Source organism: Lupinus angustifolius, chromosome LG14, assembly GCF_001865875.1.
Source record: "Lupinus angustifolius cultivar Tanjil chromosome LG14, LupAngTanjil_v1.0, whole genome shotgun sequence".
In the NCBI taxonomy this organism is placed as follows: Eukaryota; Viridiplantae; Streptophyta; class Magnoliopsida; order Fabales; family Fabaceae; genus Lupinus; species Lupinus angustifolius.
Genome location: NC_032022.1, coordinates 9374366 through 9392658, shown reverse-complemented (window position 1 = coordinate 9392658; position 18293 = coordinate 9374366). Strand labels below are relative to the sequence as shown.

Sequence of the window (18293 nt, the reverse complement as noted above, 5' to 3'; positions counted from 1 at the left end):
TGTGGGTACATAGCAAAATATTTTATTGTTTAAATTTTCATACCTAACATAAATGTTGCCCTAAGCTTTTATATATTAGTCGGTCTCTTATTTTATAACTTTCTTTTTTAGAAAAAATATGTTCCTATTTAATTGAATATTAATTATTCATTTATCAATTATATCCTTATCATCCTTATATTGTTGAGAGTATATGGGAGAGATAAATTGAAAATGGTGAAAGAGGAGGCCCAGCAGCATATGAGGCTCACATTTATTTGAGTCTTCGAGAAAATAGATGTATACAATCTTATTTCAACAAACCAAAAAACTATTTCTAGGATTTGAATCTTTAACCTTATGTTTACTAAATAATAACATTACGGTTGTCGAAATAAACCTGGGCAGACACTAAGAAATGAACAAACTAAGTTGGTAGTAGTTATACTTAACATATGTAGTAAGTATGAACTTCTAAGCTTGGTCATAAAAGCACTTAACTTTCTCACTACTTGTCTTACCAGAAACTTGCTTACTACTTATCTTACCATATCCTATCCATCAACATGACAATTATGACTATATAGTCAAGAACACATTGAACCACTCCACTACATTGATTCCTCTTGCAATCTCCGCCTACCCTTTACTATAATTTGCAGTAGTATATTCCTTTCATAGCATCTTGTTTTATCTCCTTTTTTTCTGTTCCACCATAATGGGTTTGTTCAAACATAAGGGTACAGTTTACACACCTGTGAAAGATGTGGACTTAGGACCCTTTAGCACTGAATTCTATCTCCAAGCCAATGTCAAAGGTTCCTAATGCATTTGTTTTTTTGTTCTTGGTTTTCCATTTATAGCTTATTGGTTTTGTGATTCTATAATGGTTCACTTTCATAATTGTGACATTTATGAATCTGTGGTTACAAGCACAGGAATGTAACTACTTAATATGATAATGTGTTTGAAGAATAATATGTTTTCAAGTTTTGAGGAAAAAGAGTAGTTGCTTTTAATGCCATTGGTTTCTGAAGTTAGAAACTGGTAGATATTTAAAACAGAATCTTGGGTTGTAAGAAAGTCTTAATCTTAATAGATGAGAATCTTCACACCCATAAATTGCTAATGATCTTTTTTTTGTTCTTTTCTAACACAGCTCCTCGCATGTGTGGAATTTGGATAAAGATTTTCACTCTTTTCTTGGAGTGCCCAGTATTAGGAACCTTGCTATTGTACATACTGAAAGGAAACAATCTTATTCACAAGGTATGCTCTTAGTCCATGTCTGCTCCAAATCAAGGTTCAAGCTTCAGATTTTTTTTTTATATTTCTAGTTTATATAGTTTTCTACAAAATTTGCATGTCTTGTTTTGTAAGAAGCTAGCCTTGTGTATAAAACTATAATAGCAGGTTTCTTATCCAAATTCTTAGCAATTTTTTTTTATTTCTAAATTTCTGCAGCTTATTACAGATGCAGATTTAAAAGAGTCACCTCTCTATGTTCCCTTACATCCTTTTGAAGGTTTGTTGTTTTTCGCAAATTTCGTTGCAACAGATGCATATGCAAAAGTGAGAGATTATGGACATAGCCATTATTTGGATTGCGGAGTTTTGGCCATATCTCAAGGTAGCTTTATTAGAAAATGGATTTCTGATTTCAGTTTTCTGTTGCAGACATAGAAGAAAAAGAAGTCAAAAGCTTAGATTCTTCTTTATCTCCTCAAGAGAAAGTTCAATTTGCAATAGATTGCATGCCTATATCCGCAGAAGAAAAACTTGATGAAAAAACACCTTCATTATCTCGCTGGAGAATAATGGATTATTCCAACGCCTACAACTCAGGGTGTATGACGCCACGCCAGGTATCGCATAGCGTTTACTCGTTGAAGCTTAGAACTTAGCAAGCATAAAGTATTATGGTTCAAAATTTTACATTTAATATGTTTTTGCAGTCACAAGTCCTTTTGCAGTTGTTCTGAATCAGGAAGTAGTTTTCCAATCACAACTTTTCCTTTTCCATTTCACAGGTTGCAGAACGATTTATAACTGCTGTTGATGAATCTACAAAATCTCCACTACAAATGGGGTTCTTCATTCACTATAATGCCGATGATATACTAAGACAAGCAAATGAATCGACTACGCGATATCGAAAAGGTATTTTGCGGCAACTTAAATGTCAATCAAACTTCAAAAATCAGAAGACTTATTTTCAAACACATGGAACTTTAAATGATGACACCTGATAATGTTATCGAAAGCTTATAATCCTAGATACTAGTTTTATGCTCAGTTGCTCTTAGCATCCAGATGTAACATTCATGCTATCCCATTTTCTAAGTTATATTTGTTCCTGGTAAAGGTTCCATGAATACTATTTTATAATCTTCTTATTCATGACTATATATTGATGTGTACTCGTCCTTGTTCGATACCAATTTGATGGGCATACTATGTTTGCAGGGAAACCTATCTCTGTGCTAGATGGAATTCTTGTTGCTGTCAAGGATGAAATAGATTGTTTACCATATCCAACAACAGGTACTGTAATGTGTTTCCTTTTCTTTCTAAGGTGTCTTCTATTAAAATGATTGAAGTTTCTGATTTTATAATTCACTAAAGCAAATAGAAATATTGTCCCCAAGGAGGTACAAAGTGGCTGCAAGATGAAAGGCGTTGTACGGATGACGCTTGTTGTGTTAACCGTCTGAGATTATGCGGTGCCATACTTGTCGGGAAAACCAATATGCATGAACTTGGGTCTGGAACTAGTGGGATCAACCCACATTATGGGTAAGAGCACTATCTGTTATTCTCATATTAACATTCTGTTACATCTTTGGTGCAATCTGAATTAGTTAGTGACAATAGCATGTCTTTTTACTTGCTTCTGTAGGCCTACTAGAAACCCATATGATAGAAATAAGATTGCAGGAGGTTCCTCTAGTGGATCAGCTTCTGTGGTGTCTGCAGGACTGTGTCCTATTTCCCTTGGTGTTGATGGCGGAGGTAATTTATTTATATTTGCACATCGAAGGCCAGAGAAACGCGCGTTCAGTTCTGCTTAGTAGAATTGCATATATATATATATATATATATATATATATTAACCAAAAATTGGTGAATTGCACTGATATTTGCATACCTGTTTAGGATCTGTAAGGATGCCTGCAGCTCTTTGTGGTGTTGTTGGTCTAAAACCAACTTTTGCACGTATTCCTCATGCCGGGTGAGTATTCATTTTTATTTGTGATGTTTGAATACTGAGATGACTGTAACGATTGAGGAGAATGATGTTCGGCTACATTCAGAGTTCTTCCCCTAAACTGGACAGTAGGGATGGTTGGAATACTAGCAGGCACTGTTGAAGATGCTTTGATCACGTTAGTAGTCCTTACCTATGATATTTTGTTTCTTCCAGGAAGTTTTAAGATTGGTTTTAAAGCTTCTATTGTTCCAATGTTTATAGTTATGCAGCTATTAGTGGCGAAACTCCGTGCTATCAGTCCTCAGGGACACCAGTAAGAAATTGTTTGTGAAATTACTAATGATTTTAATCATCTATTAGTCCTTCAATGTTCCAAACATCACACATGATTCTAATTAGATTTACATTTTCAACTTTCATGTTGAATACTGATTCTGAGTTTAACCTTTTTCTTGTCTTTTGGAACTTCTGAAATTATTGAGCAATACTTCAGACCAAGATAAATCTTCCACTCCTAAGCTTAACAAAGTCCATATCTAGCATCAGGTTGGCCAAATATGGGAAGGTTAGAAACTTGTTTCCCTTATATAAATATAGAGTAAATATCATCTCAGTCTATCGTGTTTTTCGACTTTACCAGTTTGGTCTATCAAAAATTGAAAAATCCAAAATAGTCCCTAAAAAATTCAATTGTATATCAAATTAGTTCTTTTTATGATCAAATTAGTCCTTTTTATGATCAAAGTAGTCCAGTGTTATAAAACATGCTAAAAATAAATAATTTAATAAACATTTGAAATTTTTGGACACCATTTTGGGTTTTCAATTTTTGAGGGACTATATTGGTAAGGTCGAAAAACATGTGAGACTAAAATGCCTATTTACACATAAATATATGCATTATGCATTCCCATATATTAAAAAAGTTGGTTGTTCTAACATGATTTATCTTCCTAAAACCACTACTTCCATCAATTAGTGGTTTAATGATTGCAGTGATGATGTCAGAACATGCTGCTCCAAAGCTTTGCACAAGCTTCAGGATAGTTATGCCTGGAAGGTACTGCAAAATATAAGAAATTCTTTGAAATGGTGACTATATATTATCATGGCTGCTATTTTCCAAGGTTTAACAAACCTTAGGTGATTTGACTATTTGATGTGAATTTCGAAGAAGCAATCTTTAGGGTCTGTTTCCGAGTTGGATTTTGGAGAGGAATGCAGGGAAAATGAAGGCTTCAAAGCCATAAAATACACTTGTGAGATGACTTTAAAGCCTTCAATTTCCCTTCTTTCCCGTGCAAAACCCAACTCCCAGAAAGACCCTTAAATGATAGAAATTCTCCAAAGCACCTATAATAAAATTACTCGAACAATCATTAAGAAAAATCATAGCCATTACTTACTAACCAGCTACTTATTGTTTCTACAAACATACCAGATTATAGATGTCACCATACCAGAGATAGAAGCAATGCGCCTGGCACATTACATAACAATTGGATCTGAGTGTTCCACTTCACTTGATTCCTTTAAAGAAAAGTATGCTACTTTTTATAAAATCTATACTTTTCTCCTTGTTGCCTTTGGATTGAAGATTATGATTCCTGACATCACAAAATTACTACCAAAGGAGTTTTGCAGAATTAGGATGGGATGTAAGGGTAGCACAAAGCATATATGGTTCTTTCAGCAGCTTGGAGTATCTTAAAGCTCAAAGAATTAGGTATGCTATGACATAGTTCTCTCGATCTAAGTGATACGAGGCGAAACATTTTAGATAATACGATAATTTTATAAGAGTGAAGCCATAATATTATGTTTGGTCAAAATATGATGTCAAATCTACTATTATCATCGTTTCCTAATTGTCTTACAAGCCAGACATTACGAATTGACATGTACTACTTACTTGGCCATTGCAAGTTTAACTAGACAATTGTGGCATCTATCGATTAAATCGAATGCCATTTTATTAGTTAATATGTTACCAGTAGTAGGCACTCGATATTTGGATTTGGTCATATCAGGAATTTGCTGAATTGTTTTCCAGAACTAGTGTTTTAGTTTTTTTTAGTTTCATGAAATACTCTAAAAGCTTAAGTTATTTAGGTGAAGTTATACAAATGAATGTATAATATCTCTAACATATATCATTACTCATCTTGTTATAACATGAACAGAAATCGCCAACTACAATTTCACATGAAGATATTTGATGAGGCAGATGTCATTGTTTCACCAACAACAGGGTTTGTTCTGTTACTGTCAAACTTCACAGAATAATTTCTTCTTATTGGTAGCAGTTTACTCTTAGATAACACAAAAGTATGATATTTATAACAGTGTAACAGCTTATCCAATTCAAGATGATGCATTGAAGACTGGTGAACTTGACTATGTCAATGGAGGTATAGATCAAAATTCATTTGTTCAGTGACATTGAGCTCTGAATATTATCAAAATCTGATATGTTTGCTACCATTTTCAGCTGCACTTGTTCGGTATTCCATAGCAGGAAATTTTCTAGGACTTCCTGCTGTCACTGTTCCAGTATGGCTATATTATCTTTTACTTAGATACACCTTATGCTATAATTTTATATAGGAGACCTAAGTTGCTAACTGTATTCTATATATATATTTATATGTATGTATATATATTTATTGTTCACACTACACAGGTTGGATATGATAAATTGGGTTTACCTATTGGTCTTCAATTTATTGGAAGGCCTTGGTCTGAAGCAACACTAATCCACTTGGCATATGCAGTGCAGGTAAATGCCTCATCCATTTCAGTTGAAATCACCACTAGAGCATCATTATGTGTTTTTGGGGTCTTCGATATTGAGTTTAGTGTGTGATAATATATTTGTTTGGATGATTTATTATAAGGGTGGTTCAATGTACTCAACTCCCACTTAGTAGGATCTGATGATGGTAGATGTATACAATCTTATCCTATAAGGAGAGAAGCTGTTTGGAGATTTTGTTGAATAAGAATAATTAACAACAATTAATGTGACCCAATATAAAAACTACTAGAAGTCATATGATTTTTGTGTATATACTATACTATAGTAACTAGTGAGTTTTTAAAGTTCATAATTCTTCTACCCTTTTAAAAGATATGGTATTGTTGTGATATTAGGTCATGTGCATGTCAGAATACAGAAAGCCAGAGCTTTACTATGATATGCTCAGAGGACAAAAGGAAGAATAGAACCAGTACTACGCCCTTTCCAGACAAAGGAAGATTGCCTTGTATTCTTGTCTGAGCTATTGTATTTTATTCTCTTTGGTCCATTTCAATTATTATTACAAAATTTGATTCAAATGACAAGTTTCAGTGTTTGCCCATACCTTTCGCTTTGAGATGTTTTTAAAAAGGAGTACATAATTAATAGTCTATAATCTACATGATTTAGAAAAGCAAGAGTTCCATGTATTGTCTGAAGACCAAGCAATGGACATTGTTTTTCCCTTGCGTAGATACTACAAACTATCATAACTTTTCTCTTATATTCTTGAGCCTTGGGTCAACTAAGCATTTTCAATGACAGCATCAAGTTCTCTCCTCTCTTTTTTCCCTCCATGTCATCTTCCTCATTCCTAGACTTCAAGTTTGATAGCCCTAACAAAAAACAGACCGGAGGGAAGGAGAAAAGAGGAGGCGGAAGACAGAAACACAAACATAGATAGAGGAGGAGAAAAGGAAACCACAAATTCTAAATAGGCCTCATATTTGGGCTTGTTTAAAAGTAAATGAGTTTATTTAGTTAATTAATTTTTAAATTTTTAAAAAATATGATAAGTGTCCGTTTATCTAGTAGATCAAAAATATAAAAAAAGAGTGTAACAACTAAAATGTGCACGAAGTTAACTAGCTTCCCATGTATTTGATGGGTAGCGTATTGCATACCAGTATCCAAGAGTAATGTGTATCAGCTGCAGTCTTTAAACTGTGGCAGAAGGAGAATTAAGTGACCCAAATGGAGGCCTTAATGGTGATACTTGCATTGATGGCTTCTACATTCGAGGTAACAATCAGAACAATCACAATGTGTTTGGATAAGATAGTGTAGGAAGACATGATTTGCACTCTTCTGGTGGTCACCATTGCAAAGTTGAGATTACAATCCTTAATGTGGAAATCATGGTAAAATAAATACCCTATTATGTTGGTATATACAAGGATCATGGTAAAATATCCTATTCTGTTGGTATATACAAGGGGACAGAGAGCACCATAACATAAACTTCCAATTTCAATACCTCTGAAGCCTTGGCCTATAATAACTTTGAAGCACAAAAGAATAAAAAATCATTCTTTCTCATTCAAAATCAAACAAATAGCTGAGCATAAAGTGAAGATCAGAATGTATTACAAATTTAGCCATCTTTTGCCAATGCCACAAAACATTATAGAGCAAACCTACCCTTGTCACCAAATCATGAAGGGACAAACAGAAAAACAAATATGGTAGGAGTCAAACCTCAGTGCTGTATGAACTAGAAACTTGTAACCCAAAGACCATCAGGAACTAGCTTGTGGTTTCTACAAATATTTTCGGGCAAGAGCACGAACTTTTGTATCAAAATGTGATGATGTGATCCGAGAGCCAGGCAGGTATAGGGGATTAAGAAGAGTCTGCAATTTCCCAAACATACAGGAAAAGTTACTAGTTCTTGTAGGCGATATTTCATTATCCATAAAATAAATGAAGTTTACAAACAAAATTAACTTTTAGTATCTGCATATTATCTCCAAAACTAAATAGGGAGGAAGGTTAATACCAAAAAATCAAGAACTGTTAGAAACTTCAACTTGTTTTTACTTTTGGTAGAATTTCCAATCTATATTTAACATAGAAAATAAAGCAGTAGCTGAAAACCCAACTCCTGAACGGTATTTATTTGATTTCTCGCACATAAATCATGTACTAGGAAAGTAGGAATGTCTAACAAGTTAAATGCTGATTAAAGGTAAATGTAGAATGTGGCTAATTCAACATCAACAAAACCAGAAAAAGTATTCTAAGAGATATTGATATGTTATAGTCAGCAAAGCATACTTTAAGAACTGGTACACATGAACATTTTCATAATCCCATTTCAAGAGTAGTAGTCTATCAGAGAACAAGAACACTTGTGAAAAAGTTTTGATATTATGAAATCATTCAATTAATATGAAAAATGTCATAGAGTGCAAGAAAAAGCAAGTTACCTTTATGTAAAGCTCATGCACCTCTTGGAAGAAGCTCTTAATACCATCATCATTACGAGAGTCATGAAGCAACATCAATCGGGTATGTATGATTAGTCAAGGAAATATCACAAGAAGTGAAAATGCATAAAGAGATATATGGTGCATGCAAGATCTAAGAGTTTTCAACTCTTGACTCTTTAATTTTGTTGTCTACAAAGAAAGGAGTTAAAGGCAGGAACAATGGCATAATCATAACATCACAGAAGGAAATCAAATCAAATCAAATGGTCCTTAAAGTTCGGTACTCGGTGCTTCAATCATACAAACAAACCAAGATCAATATACTTTGTAACTCAACTTTAAAATAATTCCAACATAAAGAGGATATGACCCGCTGTGACATACACTGAGACGACCAGTTCATTAAACCTGTCTACCGATTTCAAGTACCTGCATCAAGAATGTTAAGGAACAAGATGCTGAGAAAAAGAACATAACAAATAGACCAGTGGCACAAAAATAGGATCACAACTGAAAATTTTCTTATTTAGAATTGGATTATATAGAATGTACTAACTCACATAGCACTAGTAGTCCATGCCATGTCCTGAACAACATCGAGAGCAGCATGCAGTATAAATTGATGCAGCTGTGCAGCCTCCTCCCTCTGTCACAGGGCAGCAGAAAATTGCGAAATATTTAAATTTAGTGAAGAAAACAAGAATCCCTTATTTCCAAAGCCACAAAAAACAAGCTAGTGCAAGAGACTCAAATAAGCTTTTGCATTGATCTAAAGAACAAATCATAGCATGAATTGAATCCTCCATGACATTTCCAGACATCAATTAGCCTCTAAAGTCATATAATCCATTTCAACAGCCAGAAAAACCAATAGCTACTAAGAACTGATTTTTTTTCCTAACATAGTTTGAATTAGACTACATTAGTCCCAGAGAAACGGAAATTTTCACATGTCCTAAGGGTTTATTTGCGAGTTGATTTTTAGCGGGAAGTGAAAGGCTTAGGAGTTATGAAATACATTTGTAAGATGATTGTCAAATCTTCCCTTTCCTTTTTTTCCCCGCTAAAAATGAACTTGCAATGGTCTGTTAGCAAAGTTAAATTTTGGAGGGAATGAAGGAAAAAAGAAGGTTTGAGAGTCATACAATACACTTGTGAAATGATTCTAAAGTCTTCCATTTTCCTGTCTTCCCCTGAAACTTAACTCACAAACGGTCCCTAAAAATACACTTCTCTATTAGGTGCTATTACCACTAACATTTGATACTTTTATGGATAAAGACAGAACTTTTCATTTAACTAAATTAAATAATAGATTTTCTCTCATTTCATCATTGATTATTCACTATTTTAAAAACTTAAGCTTCACAAAAGAAAATGAAGTTAAAGAAAAAAGAATGATACTTTAGCAGCTACTCCAACTTCAGCTTCATATATAGGAATATCATTCCTACTAACAATGATAAAACAAGCATTAGTTGCCATTATTATCTAGAAGCTTCCAAAACTGCATCCAAAACCACAAAAAGGTGAATATATAAAGATTTAATTTTGCGCATTATAAAGAATAAAAATGAGAGAGGAAAAACATAAAATTGAAAAGAGATGTAAAGTGAAATAGAACATAGAACAGTTAGAGGCGATTGAGGAACATGGTATCGTACCGTGATATGAAAGAAAAGGAAATTGAACCAGTGATATGAAACGAGAGGAATGATTAAGAAGTGAAAATAATGAACTAAACCTGAAATTATTTCTTAACAAAATGCTAATCACACTATTATGATGTTTGGCTGGTCAATGAATACAATAAAAAGTATTGATGAAATTAATTTATTATCCATAAGATAGATATATTTATTTTAAATTAAAATTCTAAAAAAATCATAAAATTAGTTAAAATTGTTTAATAATTTTATACTATAATTTTAAAGCATACAAAATGTTATAAATAAGTTGAAAATATCATTGATAACTTATATTGAGTTGCCAATTTTAAACTTAAACTCAGAGAATAGAATTAGATTTTCCCAATTTTAATACAAGATTGATGAAATGAACAATTTGAATTAATCAAGGTGATCACAATACTAACATACTAACAACTAATATATTAACAGAATGTTGATACAAAAAAAAAGTTGGATAATGGACTCAACAATAATGCCATGATAATGGAAGAAGACAAGTTGAATATTGTTTAAATTTGTTTTCAAATTATTCTTAAACCTATAGATTTCATTTGGGCATGAAGTTAGTTGCTCTTGGGCCCATTTTTAGTTAGTAGGATATTTTTGGTAGATTACTTTGTCTGATGTTGAAGTTGAGCCATGATCCTCATGAAGAGATAAATGAAGAAGGAATTCATGTTGGAACTATAGAAATGAAGAAGAAAGATGAATTTTGAGTTATTTGTTTCTTTTGGGCTTTTATTGCTTTTATTTCTTTAGGCCCAGTTTTTAGTCTTTTAAGTTTAGTTACTATTTTTAGTTTTCTGTTGGCTTAGTTAGTTAGGCCAACTTGCTATAAATAGCTTGTACTTTTTCTTCTTCAAATATCAAGAAAATAAAATCAAGAAGAATCAAGAAGTCATTTCAGCCTCACTTGCAATGGGATACCATGTTCTTTAACATGGTATCAGAGCTTCTAGTCCTGATACTCCATTCTTCCACTGCCAATATATCAAGAACTATAAGAGCTTCTTCTTCATCTCCTTCTTCTTCAAGCTCACATCATCATGGAAAATAGAGCCATTCAAATGCTCAATCCCCTGCAAGATCCTTGTTCTCCTTACTACATGAGCCCTAATGAGAACCCAGGTGCGGTCCTTATCTCCAAACCTCTCAAAGGTGAGAATTACCATTCCTGGTCTTGTACAATACGGATGTCAATCAAAACAAAGAACAAGCTTCATTTCATTGATGGATCACTCCCTAAACCTTCAGTCGAAGATCCAAACTTCAATGTGTGGGACAGATGCAACACTTTGGTGGTTTCCTGGCTAACCCAATCAATTGATGCTTCAATTGTTCAAAGCATCCTTTGGATGGACACAACTCTAGAGATTTGACAAGATTTGCGTGAAAGATACTACTAGGGTGATGTATTCAGAATTGCAGAGCTTCTACGAGAAATCTATACCTACAAGCAAGGTAATCTTAGCATAGTTGCTTATCATAATCATATTAAGGGGCTATGACAGGAATTGGATAACTTTAGGCCAATTCCTGGATGTACTTGCACACACAAATGCATATGTGGTCTAATACCTACCATAAAGGGATATAAAGAAAATGACTATGTCATTTGCTTTCTCAATGGTCTTAATGATCAATATGAAGGAGTTAGGTCACAAATTATGTTAATGGACCCACTCCCTACTATTAACAAGGCCTTCTACTTGTTAACTCAACAAGAGAGACACATCAACTCTCAACTTGGTGAACCAAGAATCCTGATGAATACTTCCAATAATAAGAATTATGAAAATGAGATTGGGAGAGATACAAGAATCAATAGAGGAAGAGGTAGGGGGAGAGCATACCAAGCAGGAAGAGGCATTGGCAGATCCTCAACTAGAAGAGGAACCAAGACTTGCACCTTCTGTAACAAAAATGGTCACATTGTTGATCAATGCTTCAAGAAATATGGATTTCCCCTGGCAATTTCAAAAACTATGTTGTTAACAACATTGGAACAAATGAGGTTCAAGCTTGTGACTCTGCCTCTCAAGATCAGGCAAAGGACCAGACATTGAGCAATAAGACCAATAGAGCAGCATCAGGGGTTAATATCACTCCCTAACAGCATATGGGATCACACACAGCACAAACCAATTTGCTACACACTATGCAGATCAAAATGAAAACGATAAAGGTATAGTGAATATATTAAGTTGCAATGCCAAAAATCTTGACTGGTTTCTTGATACAGGGGCAACTGATCACATATGCCACACTCTCTCATAATTTCAAACATACAAGAAAATCAACACCGTTTTTGTGACCTTGCCTAATGGCAGTAAGATATCTACCAATATATCAGGAAGTGTCATGTTTTCCTATCATCTTTACTTAGTTGATGTATTATATATTCCTTGTTTTACTTACAACCTGATGTCCATATCAAAACTGATTGAAACATCTCCGTGTCAGCTAACCTCTTTGAACAATGTTTGCCATATTCAGGATCTCCCATCATTGAAGATGATTGGTGCTGAATTGAGGAGTGGATTATATGCAATGAGGGATCATGTGAAGACTTTACCAATCATACACAAGACTGATCCTAGTAATTCTGTTAATAGCTTCAATACCTATGATACTAATGTTTGGCATAGTAGGTTAGGACATCCTTCCCATAGCAAAATGTTAGAAATGCAGAAAACTTTTCCTACAATTTCCTGTACTTAAACTATTGATCCCTATCACATTTTCCATTTGACTAAGCAAAGAAATTTACCATATGACAATAGGATCTCTAAGCCTTTTTGCAATTTTGATTTACTTCATATGGACATATGGGGCCCCTTTGCTACTCCAAGTACTCTTGAACCTAGATACTTTTTTATAATAATTGATGATAGATCTAGATTCACCCGGCTTTATTTTTTAAAACTCAAATATGAGGTGCCTGGACTCATTAGAGATTTTATTTGCCTTATTCAAACTCAATTTAGTGTGACAGTAAAGTGTGTGAGAAGTGACATGGAAGGGAGTTTTCCCTTCTTGAATTCTATGCTAGCAAAGGAATAGAGCACCGGACTAGTTGTGTTGAAACACCCCAACAGAATGGGGTGGTTGAGAGAAAACACCAACACATACTTGGTGTTGCAAGGTCTTTAATCTTTCAATCCAAGATTCCTCACTGTTTTTGGAACTATGTGATGACACATGTTGTTTACTTAATCAATAGGCAACCAAGTAAGTATCTATCAAATAAGAGCCCCTTTTATGTATTGTATGAGAAACTCCCTAGCGTTATGAACCTAAAGGTTTTTGGATGCTTATGCTATGCTACCACTATCACTTCTCACAGAAAGAAATTAGACCTTAAATCAAGAAGGGGTGTTTACTTAGGGACAAAAATGGGGGGGCGGACAAAAGGGGGGTAAAAGGACATTTGATTTTGAACACCAAGACTCATGAGATTTTTGTCTATAGGAATGTATCATTTTATGAGCATGTTTTCCCTTTTGAGGGAACTGATGATACTGATCAGGATCCGAAATTGATCCTACCTAACAATCTTGGTTCTGATTCAAGGCATCTTGAGACTATTAATGTAGAATCAATCACACACCATTCTCAGGACCATATTCAGTCTAGTGAGACTTGTGAGAGTATAACAAGTGATCCTAGTTTTAATGCTCAACCTACTGATAATGCCAATAAGGACATTGCTACTCCTATTGACTCCAATGACCATAGAAAGTCTGTTAGGAGTAGGCATAGACCTCATTATTTGCAAGACTACCATTGCAGCCTAATTGCTTCCACTTCTCATTCAACCTCATTATTTGCAAGACTACCATTGCAGCCTAATTGCTTCCACTTCTCATTCAACCTCATCAAAGTCTTCAAAGGAAAGGTATCCTTTGTGCAATAGTATATCTTATGAACATTTATCTTTGGCACACAAACATTTTTCTCTTAGTATATCTTCTAATGTTGAGCCTAAAACTTATAATGATGCTATCAAGCACACTTACTAGAAGAATTCTATTCAGCAAGAATTGAGAGCCCTTGATCAAAACAACACTTGGATATTAACTGCTTTACCTAGCAATAAAAGAGCAATAGGATGCAAATGGGTCTTCAAACTAAAGTATAGACCTGATGGATCTTTTGAGAGGCACAAGGCAAGACTTGTTGCCAAGGGATTTTCCCAAACTGAGGGAGTGGACTATATGGAAACCTTTAGCCTAGTGGTCAAGATGACCACCATCAAGGCAACTCTTGCCTTATCTTCAGCCAACAAATGGCACTTACACCAATTAGATGTCAATACAGTCTTCCTTCATGGTGAATTGAAGGAAGAGGTTTACATGAAAGTCCCTCAAGGACTATCAATTGACAACCCCAACCTTGTGTGCAAACTTGAGAAATCACTCTATGCGCTTAAACAAGCCAGTAGGCAATGGCATGCCAAGTTGACGGGTTTTCTCCTACAAACAGGTTATGAAAAATCCTTTGTTGATCAATCTTTGTTCATTAAGTCCACTAAATTCAGTTTTACTTCTATACTTGTATACGTTGATGACCTTGTTCTTGCAGGAAATAGCATAACTGAGATTAATAGAATTAAGCACCTACTTGATGATGAATTTAGCATAAAGGATCTTAGACAATTGAAGTACTTTCTAGGGATGGAGATTTCCAGGTCCAGGGATTATCCTATATCAACAGAAGTACACACTTGACCTACTTGAAGAAACTGGTATGCTGGCTTGCAAGCCCTACTCTACCCCAATGGAATACACAAGAAAGTTAATTAGCATAGAGAATGGAGTTCCTTTGGATGACCCAACCACCTACAGAAGGCTAATGGGTAAACTTCTATATTTAACTCACACTAGGCCAAATATTAGTTTTTGTGTTGGTCATTTAAGCCAATTTATTTCCAAGCCTACTAACCTCCATTATGAAGGAGCCAAAAGAGTGCTAAGGTACCTCAAAGGCTCAATCAGTTTTGGAGTTTTCTTTCATGCAGATTCTGATTTCAAAATAAGAGGATATACTGATTCAGATTGGGCAGGATGCCCTAACTCTAGAAAATCTGTTTAGGATATTGCTTTTATCTTGGAAATGTCCTTATCTCATGGAAAAGCAAGAAGCAGCAGGTCATGGCAAGATCCTCTGCTGAGGCCGAATACAGGGCCATAGCTTTGGCCACCTATGAAGCTCAGTGGTTGGTTTATCTCATGAAAGACTTGAAGATTGTTCATCCAACACCAATTGTCTTGTTTTTTGACAATGAGTCTGTCGTTCACATAGTTGCGAATCCTATCTTCCATGATAGAACCAAGCATATCGAAGTTGACTGTCACTCTGTGAGGGAGAAGATACAATCAGGCCTCATTCACCTACTCTCAATTCCAAGTTCTTCTCAAACCGCCGACATTCTAACCAAGGCATTGCCTCCATCTCTTTTCCAGAAGCTTCACTCCAAGCTTGGAATATTAAACATACACATTCCAGCTTGTGGGGGGATGTTGAAGTTGAGCCATTATCCTCATGAAGAGATAAATGAAGAAGGAATTCATGCTGGAACTATAGAAATGAAGAAGAAAGATGAATTTTGAGTTATTTGTTATTATTTTTAGTTTTCTGTTGGTTTAGTTAGTTAGGCTAACTTGCTATAAATAGCTTGTACTCTTTCTTCTTCAAATATCAAGAAAATAAAATCAAGAAGAATTAAGAAGTTATTTCAGCCTCACTTGCAATGGGATACCATGTTCTTTAACATATGACATGGTTATTTTAATTAGTTTGAACATGTAGTAGTTAATAAATGAGAATATGATTATAAGTGTTGTTATGAATTGTTTTGTGTGTTGCTCTTAATCAATGGTAAATTGATTTATTTCACTTTATAGAGTTTAAATTTACACGTTGATGGATAGAGCTTTAATAATTTGAGAATTGAACAGATTGTCTTGATTAGTATTGATGTTGTAGAGTTATATAAGACTTGAATGGTTCGACTGAAAAGAAGAATTATGGTTATAAAGGTCGAATTTAATTGAAGTTTGAGAGTTATATGATAGTTATTAGTGAAAGTGGAAAGTGTCAAGGATTGCACAAGCAATATCTTGCCTATGTTTTGATGAAGACAAAGTTTTATTAAAGCGTCAAGATAGCTCAACAATCAACATACCTAGATCTTATTGGTCATATCTAGACTAGGTTATATCAATATAGTCATAATTCTAAGTAGTCTGAGATGTGTGCCTTAGTGAGTGAGTATAGGTGAGGTAAACCTAGATGCAAGTCTCACAAGCCATTATAATTGTCATATCATATTCATGAGACATATCATCTAGTTTATTGTATGTTCATGCATTAATATTACATGTTATATGTGCATATTAGGCATAATATAATTTCTAAAACATGTATAGGAGTTAAGCATAACATATGAGTTAGTTTGCCTTTTTATTCACGTTTTTTAATATGCTGGTTAATCGATTAACATGGTGACTTGATCGATTAACTCAACTGTTTTATGTTATATTTGTTTTTCTGTTACAACCGTTTTCTGTTTAATCACGTTATACTGGTTATTCGATTAACTTGGTAACTTAATCGATTAACATATCTGTTTTATGTTATAACTGTTTTCTGTTTTAACTGCTTAACTGAATGCAACAGTTTGAAGGGTCAAATCTATTTTGTATAAGTTTAGGCAAATTGCAGAAACACATAGCATTGCATACTATTTGTTTATATTTGATTAGAGAGCATATTTTCATGATTTACTTTGTAATTGCGTAATTGGCAGAGAGAAATGCATGTGCGAGGAAGAGAGATTAACATACTTTGTTGAAGTTGTTCATGGTGTATTGCATGTTGTTTTCATATGCTTAATCTCATCTATTCTTTCTTGCGTGTTCATGCATTCTTGCTAGAGATTTTAAGAGAAATATTTTGTGTTTACTGTTTTGTATTAACTCACATATGCATGATGGCTTGTGTTTCTTGAGAGTGAGTTAATCCTTGAAGTTTTCTCATAGTTATAATTTGAGCATTTTTGTGCTTGGTACAACTCTGTTTTTTATATTTTGTTTTGTACTTTGGGTTAGTCTTTTGGTGTCTTACCACCATTGAGATAGAGTGATTCTTCACCAAGACTATGAGGTCTTGAATTGAGAACGAGGATCTTGGCTGGGGCTGGATCGCGAGAAAGGTTTTCTCAGGTGATAGGGATAGTCAATCCAAGGATTAGAGGTTCTTGGAATTCAAGAAAGAAGTATCTTGAGTTTTGTAAATTGAATTGGTGTATGTGATTATACTAATTTTTCAATATAGTGAAGAAGAAAATCTCCCAAGACCAGAAGGGGAGGCCTGGATGTATTTTGTAGTGGACTGCAAACGAACCTAGATAAAAATCCATTTGTGCAAGCTGTTCTCTCTTAATCTCCTTTATAATTCTTACCGTTTTAATTCGAGTTTGAAGCTAATATTTTGCATGCTTATACCTTGTTATATCCTTGTTAATATTGCATAAAGATATCTGTTGTATCTCTGCTTATCTGTTGTTAAATAACTATGTCATTAGCTGCTCTGATCATTCTGTTTCTGTTGTGTGTTAATTGATTAAGCTCACTGGTTAATCGATAAACTAAGCTATTTTCTAGAACTGGGTTTTGGTGCGAGAAGCAGTAATTGATAACTGCTACACCTATTCAACCCCCCCCCCCCCTTCTAGGTGTGTTTAGGCCACTAATACCTAACAATTAGGGATCTTTTGAAGTAGTGAAAAGTGTATTATGAGTTAAATGTTCTTTTATAATGTTATGTCTTGAATTAAATGTTAGGAATCTATTACATGGGTAAGGTTATGAGACATATATTAAATTGATAAAAAAAATTAATATTTATGTATTGACAATATAAAAAAATTATATTGTCAATATATTATACATAACTCTAATCATCATTTACTTTGGTATGAAAGTAATATATATGAATAGTAAATATTGTAATAAACCATAAAAACTTTACAATTTACTGATTTTTTTTAAGTCACATTATTATTATTATTATTGTTCTTAATGGAGTATATTATTAAAATGAAGTTTAATTATAAGTAAGATTAATTTGAGACACAAATATAACTATAATTTAAATGAATGATGAATGAATATAAA

At 34.0% G+C, this 18293-nt stretch overlaps 2 protein-coding genes across 4 annotated transcripts; one reads left to right on the top strand and one right to left on the bottom strand.

Moving 5' to 3' along the window:
- On the top strand, window positions 420-6685 carry LOC109327055 (fatty acid amide hydrolase-like). 2 transcript variants are annotated; one of them, XM_019560045.1, is made up of 20 exons: window positions 424-797; window positions 1139-1248; window positions 1444-1504; window positions 1657-1844; window positions 2010-2139; window positions 2446-2523; window positions 2628-2775; window positions 2879-2991; window positions 3136-3211; window positions 3294-3365; window positions 3452-3503; window positions 3684-3755; window positions 4170-4250; window positions 4632-4732; window positions 4824-4916; window positions 5374-5442; window positions 5537-5601; window positions 5682-5743; window positions 5874-5969; window positions 6344-6685. In XM_019560045.1, the coding sequence occupies exons 1-20, from the start codon at window positions 698-700 to the stop codon at window positions 6413-6415; spliced, it is 1839 nt and encodes a 612-aa protein (XP_019415590.1). In that variant the 5' UTR covers window positions 424-697; the 3' UTR covers window positions 6416-6685. The 2 variants fall into 2 exon arrangements, with proteins under 2 accessions (XP_019415591.1, XP_019415590.1); XM_019560046.1 differs by lacking the exons at window positions 5682-5743; window positions 5874-5969; window positions 6344-6685 and having other exon boundaries at window positions 420-797; window positions 5520-5602.
- Window positions 7372-10105, bottom strand: LOC109326966 (trafficking protein particle complex subunit 2-like). Of its 2 annotated transcripts, XM_019559918.1 has the most exons (6): window positions 10087-10105; window positions 9827-9929; window positions 8983-9068; window positions 8790-8851; window positions 8420-8505; window positions 7372-7843 (listed from the first exon to the last, which is right to left on the bottom strand). In XM_019559918.1, the coding sequence occupies exons 2-6, from the start codon at window positions 9905-9907 to the stop codon at window positions 7751-7753; spliced, it is 408 nt and encodes a 135-aa protein (XP_019415463.1). In that variant the 5' UTR covers window positions 9908-9929; window positions 10087-10105; the 3' UTR covers window positions 7372-7750. The 2 variants fall into 2 exon arrangements, with proteins under 2 accessions (XP_019415463.1, XP_019415462.1); XM_019559917.1 differs by lacking the exon at window positions 10087-10105 and having other exon boundaries at window positions 9827-9980.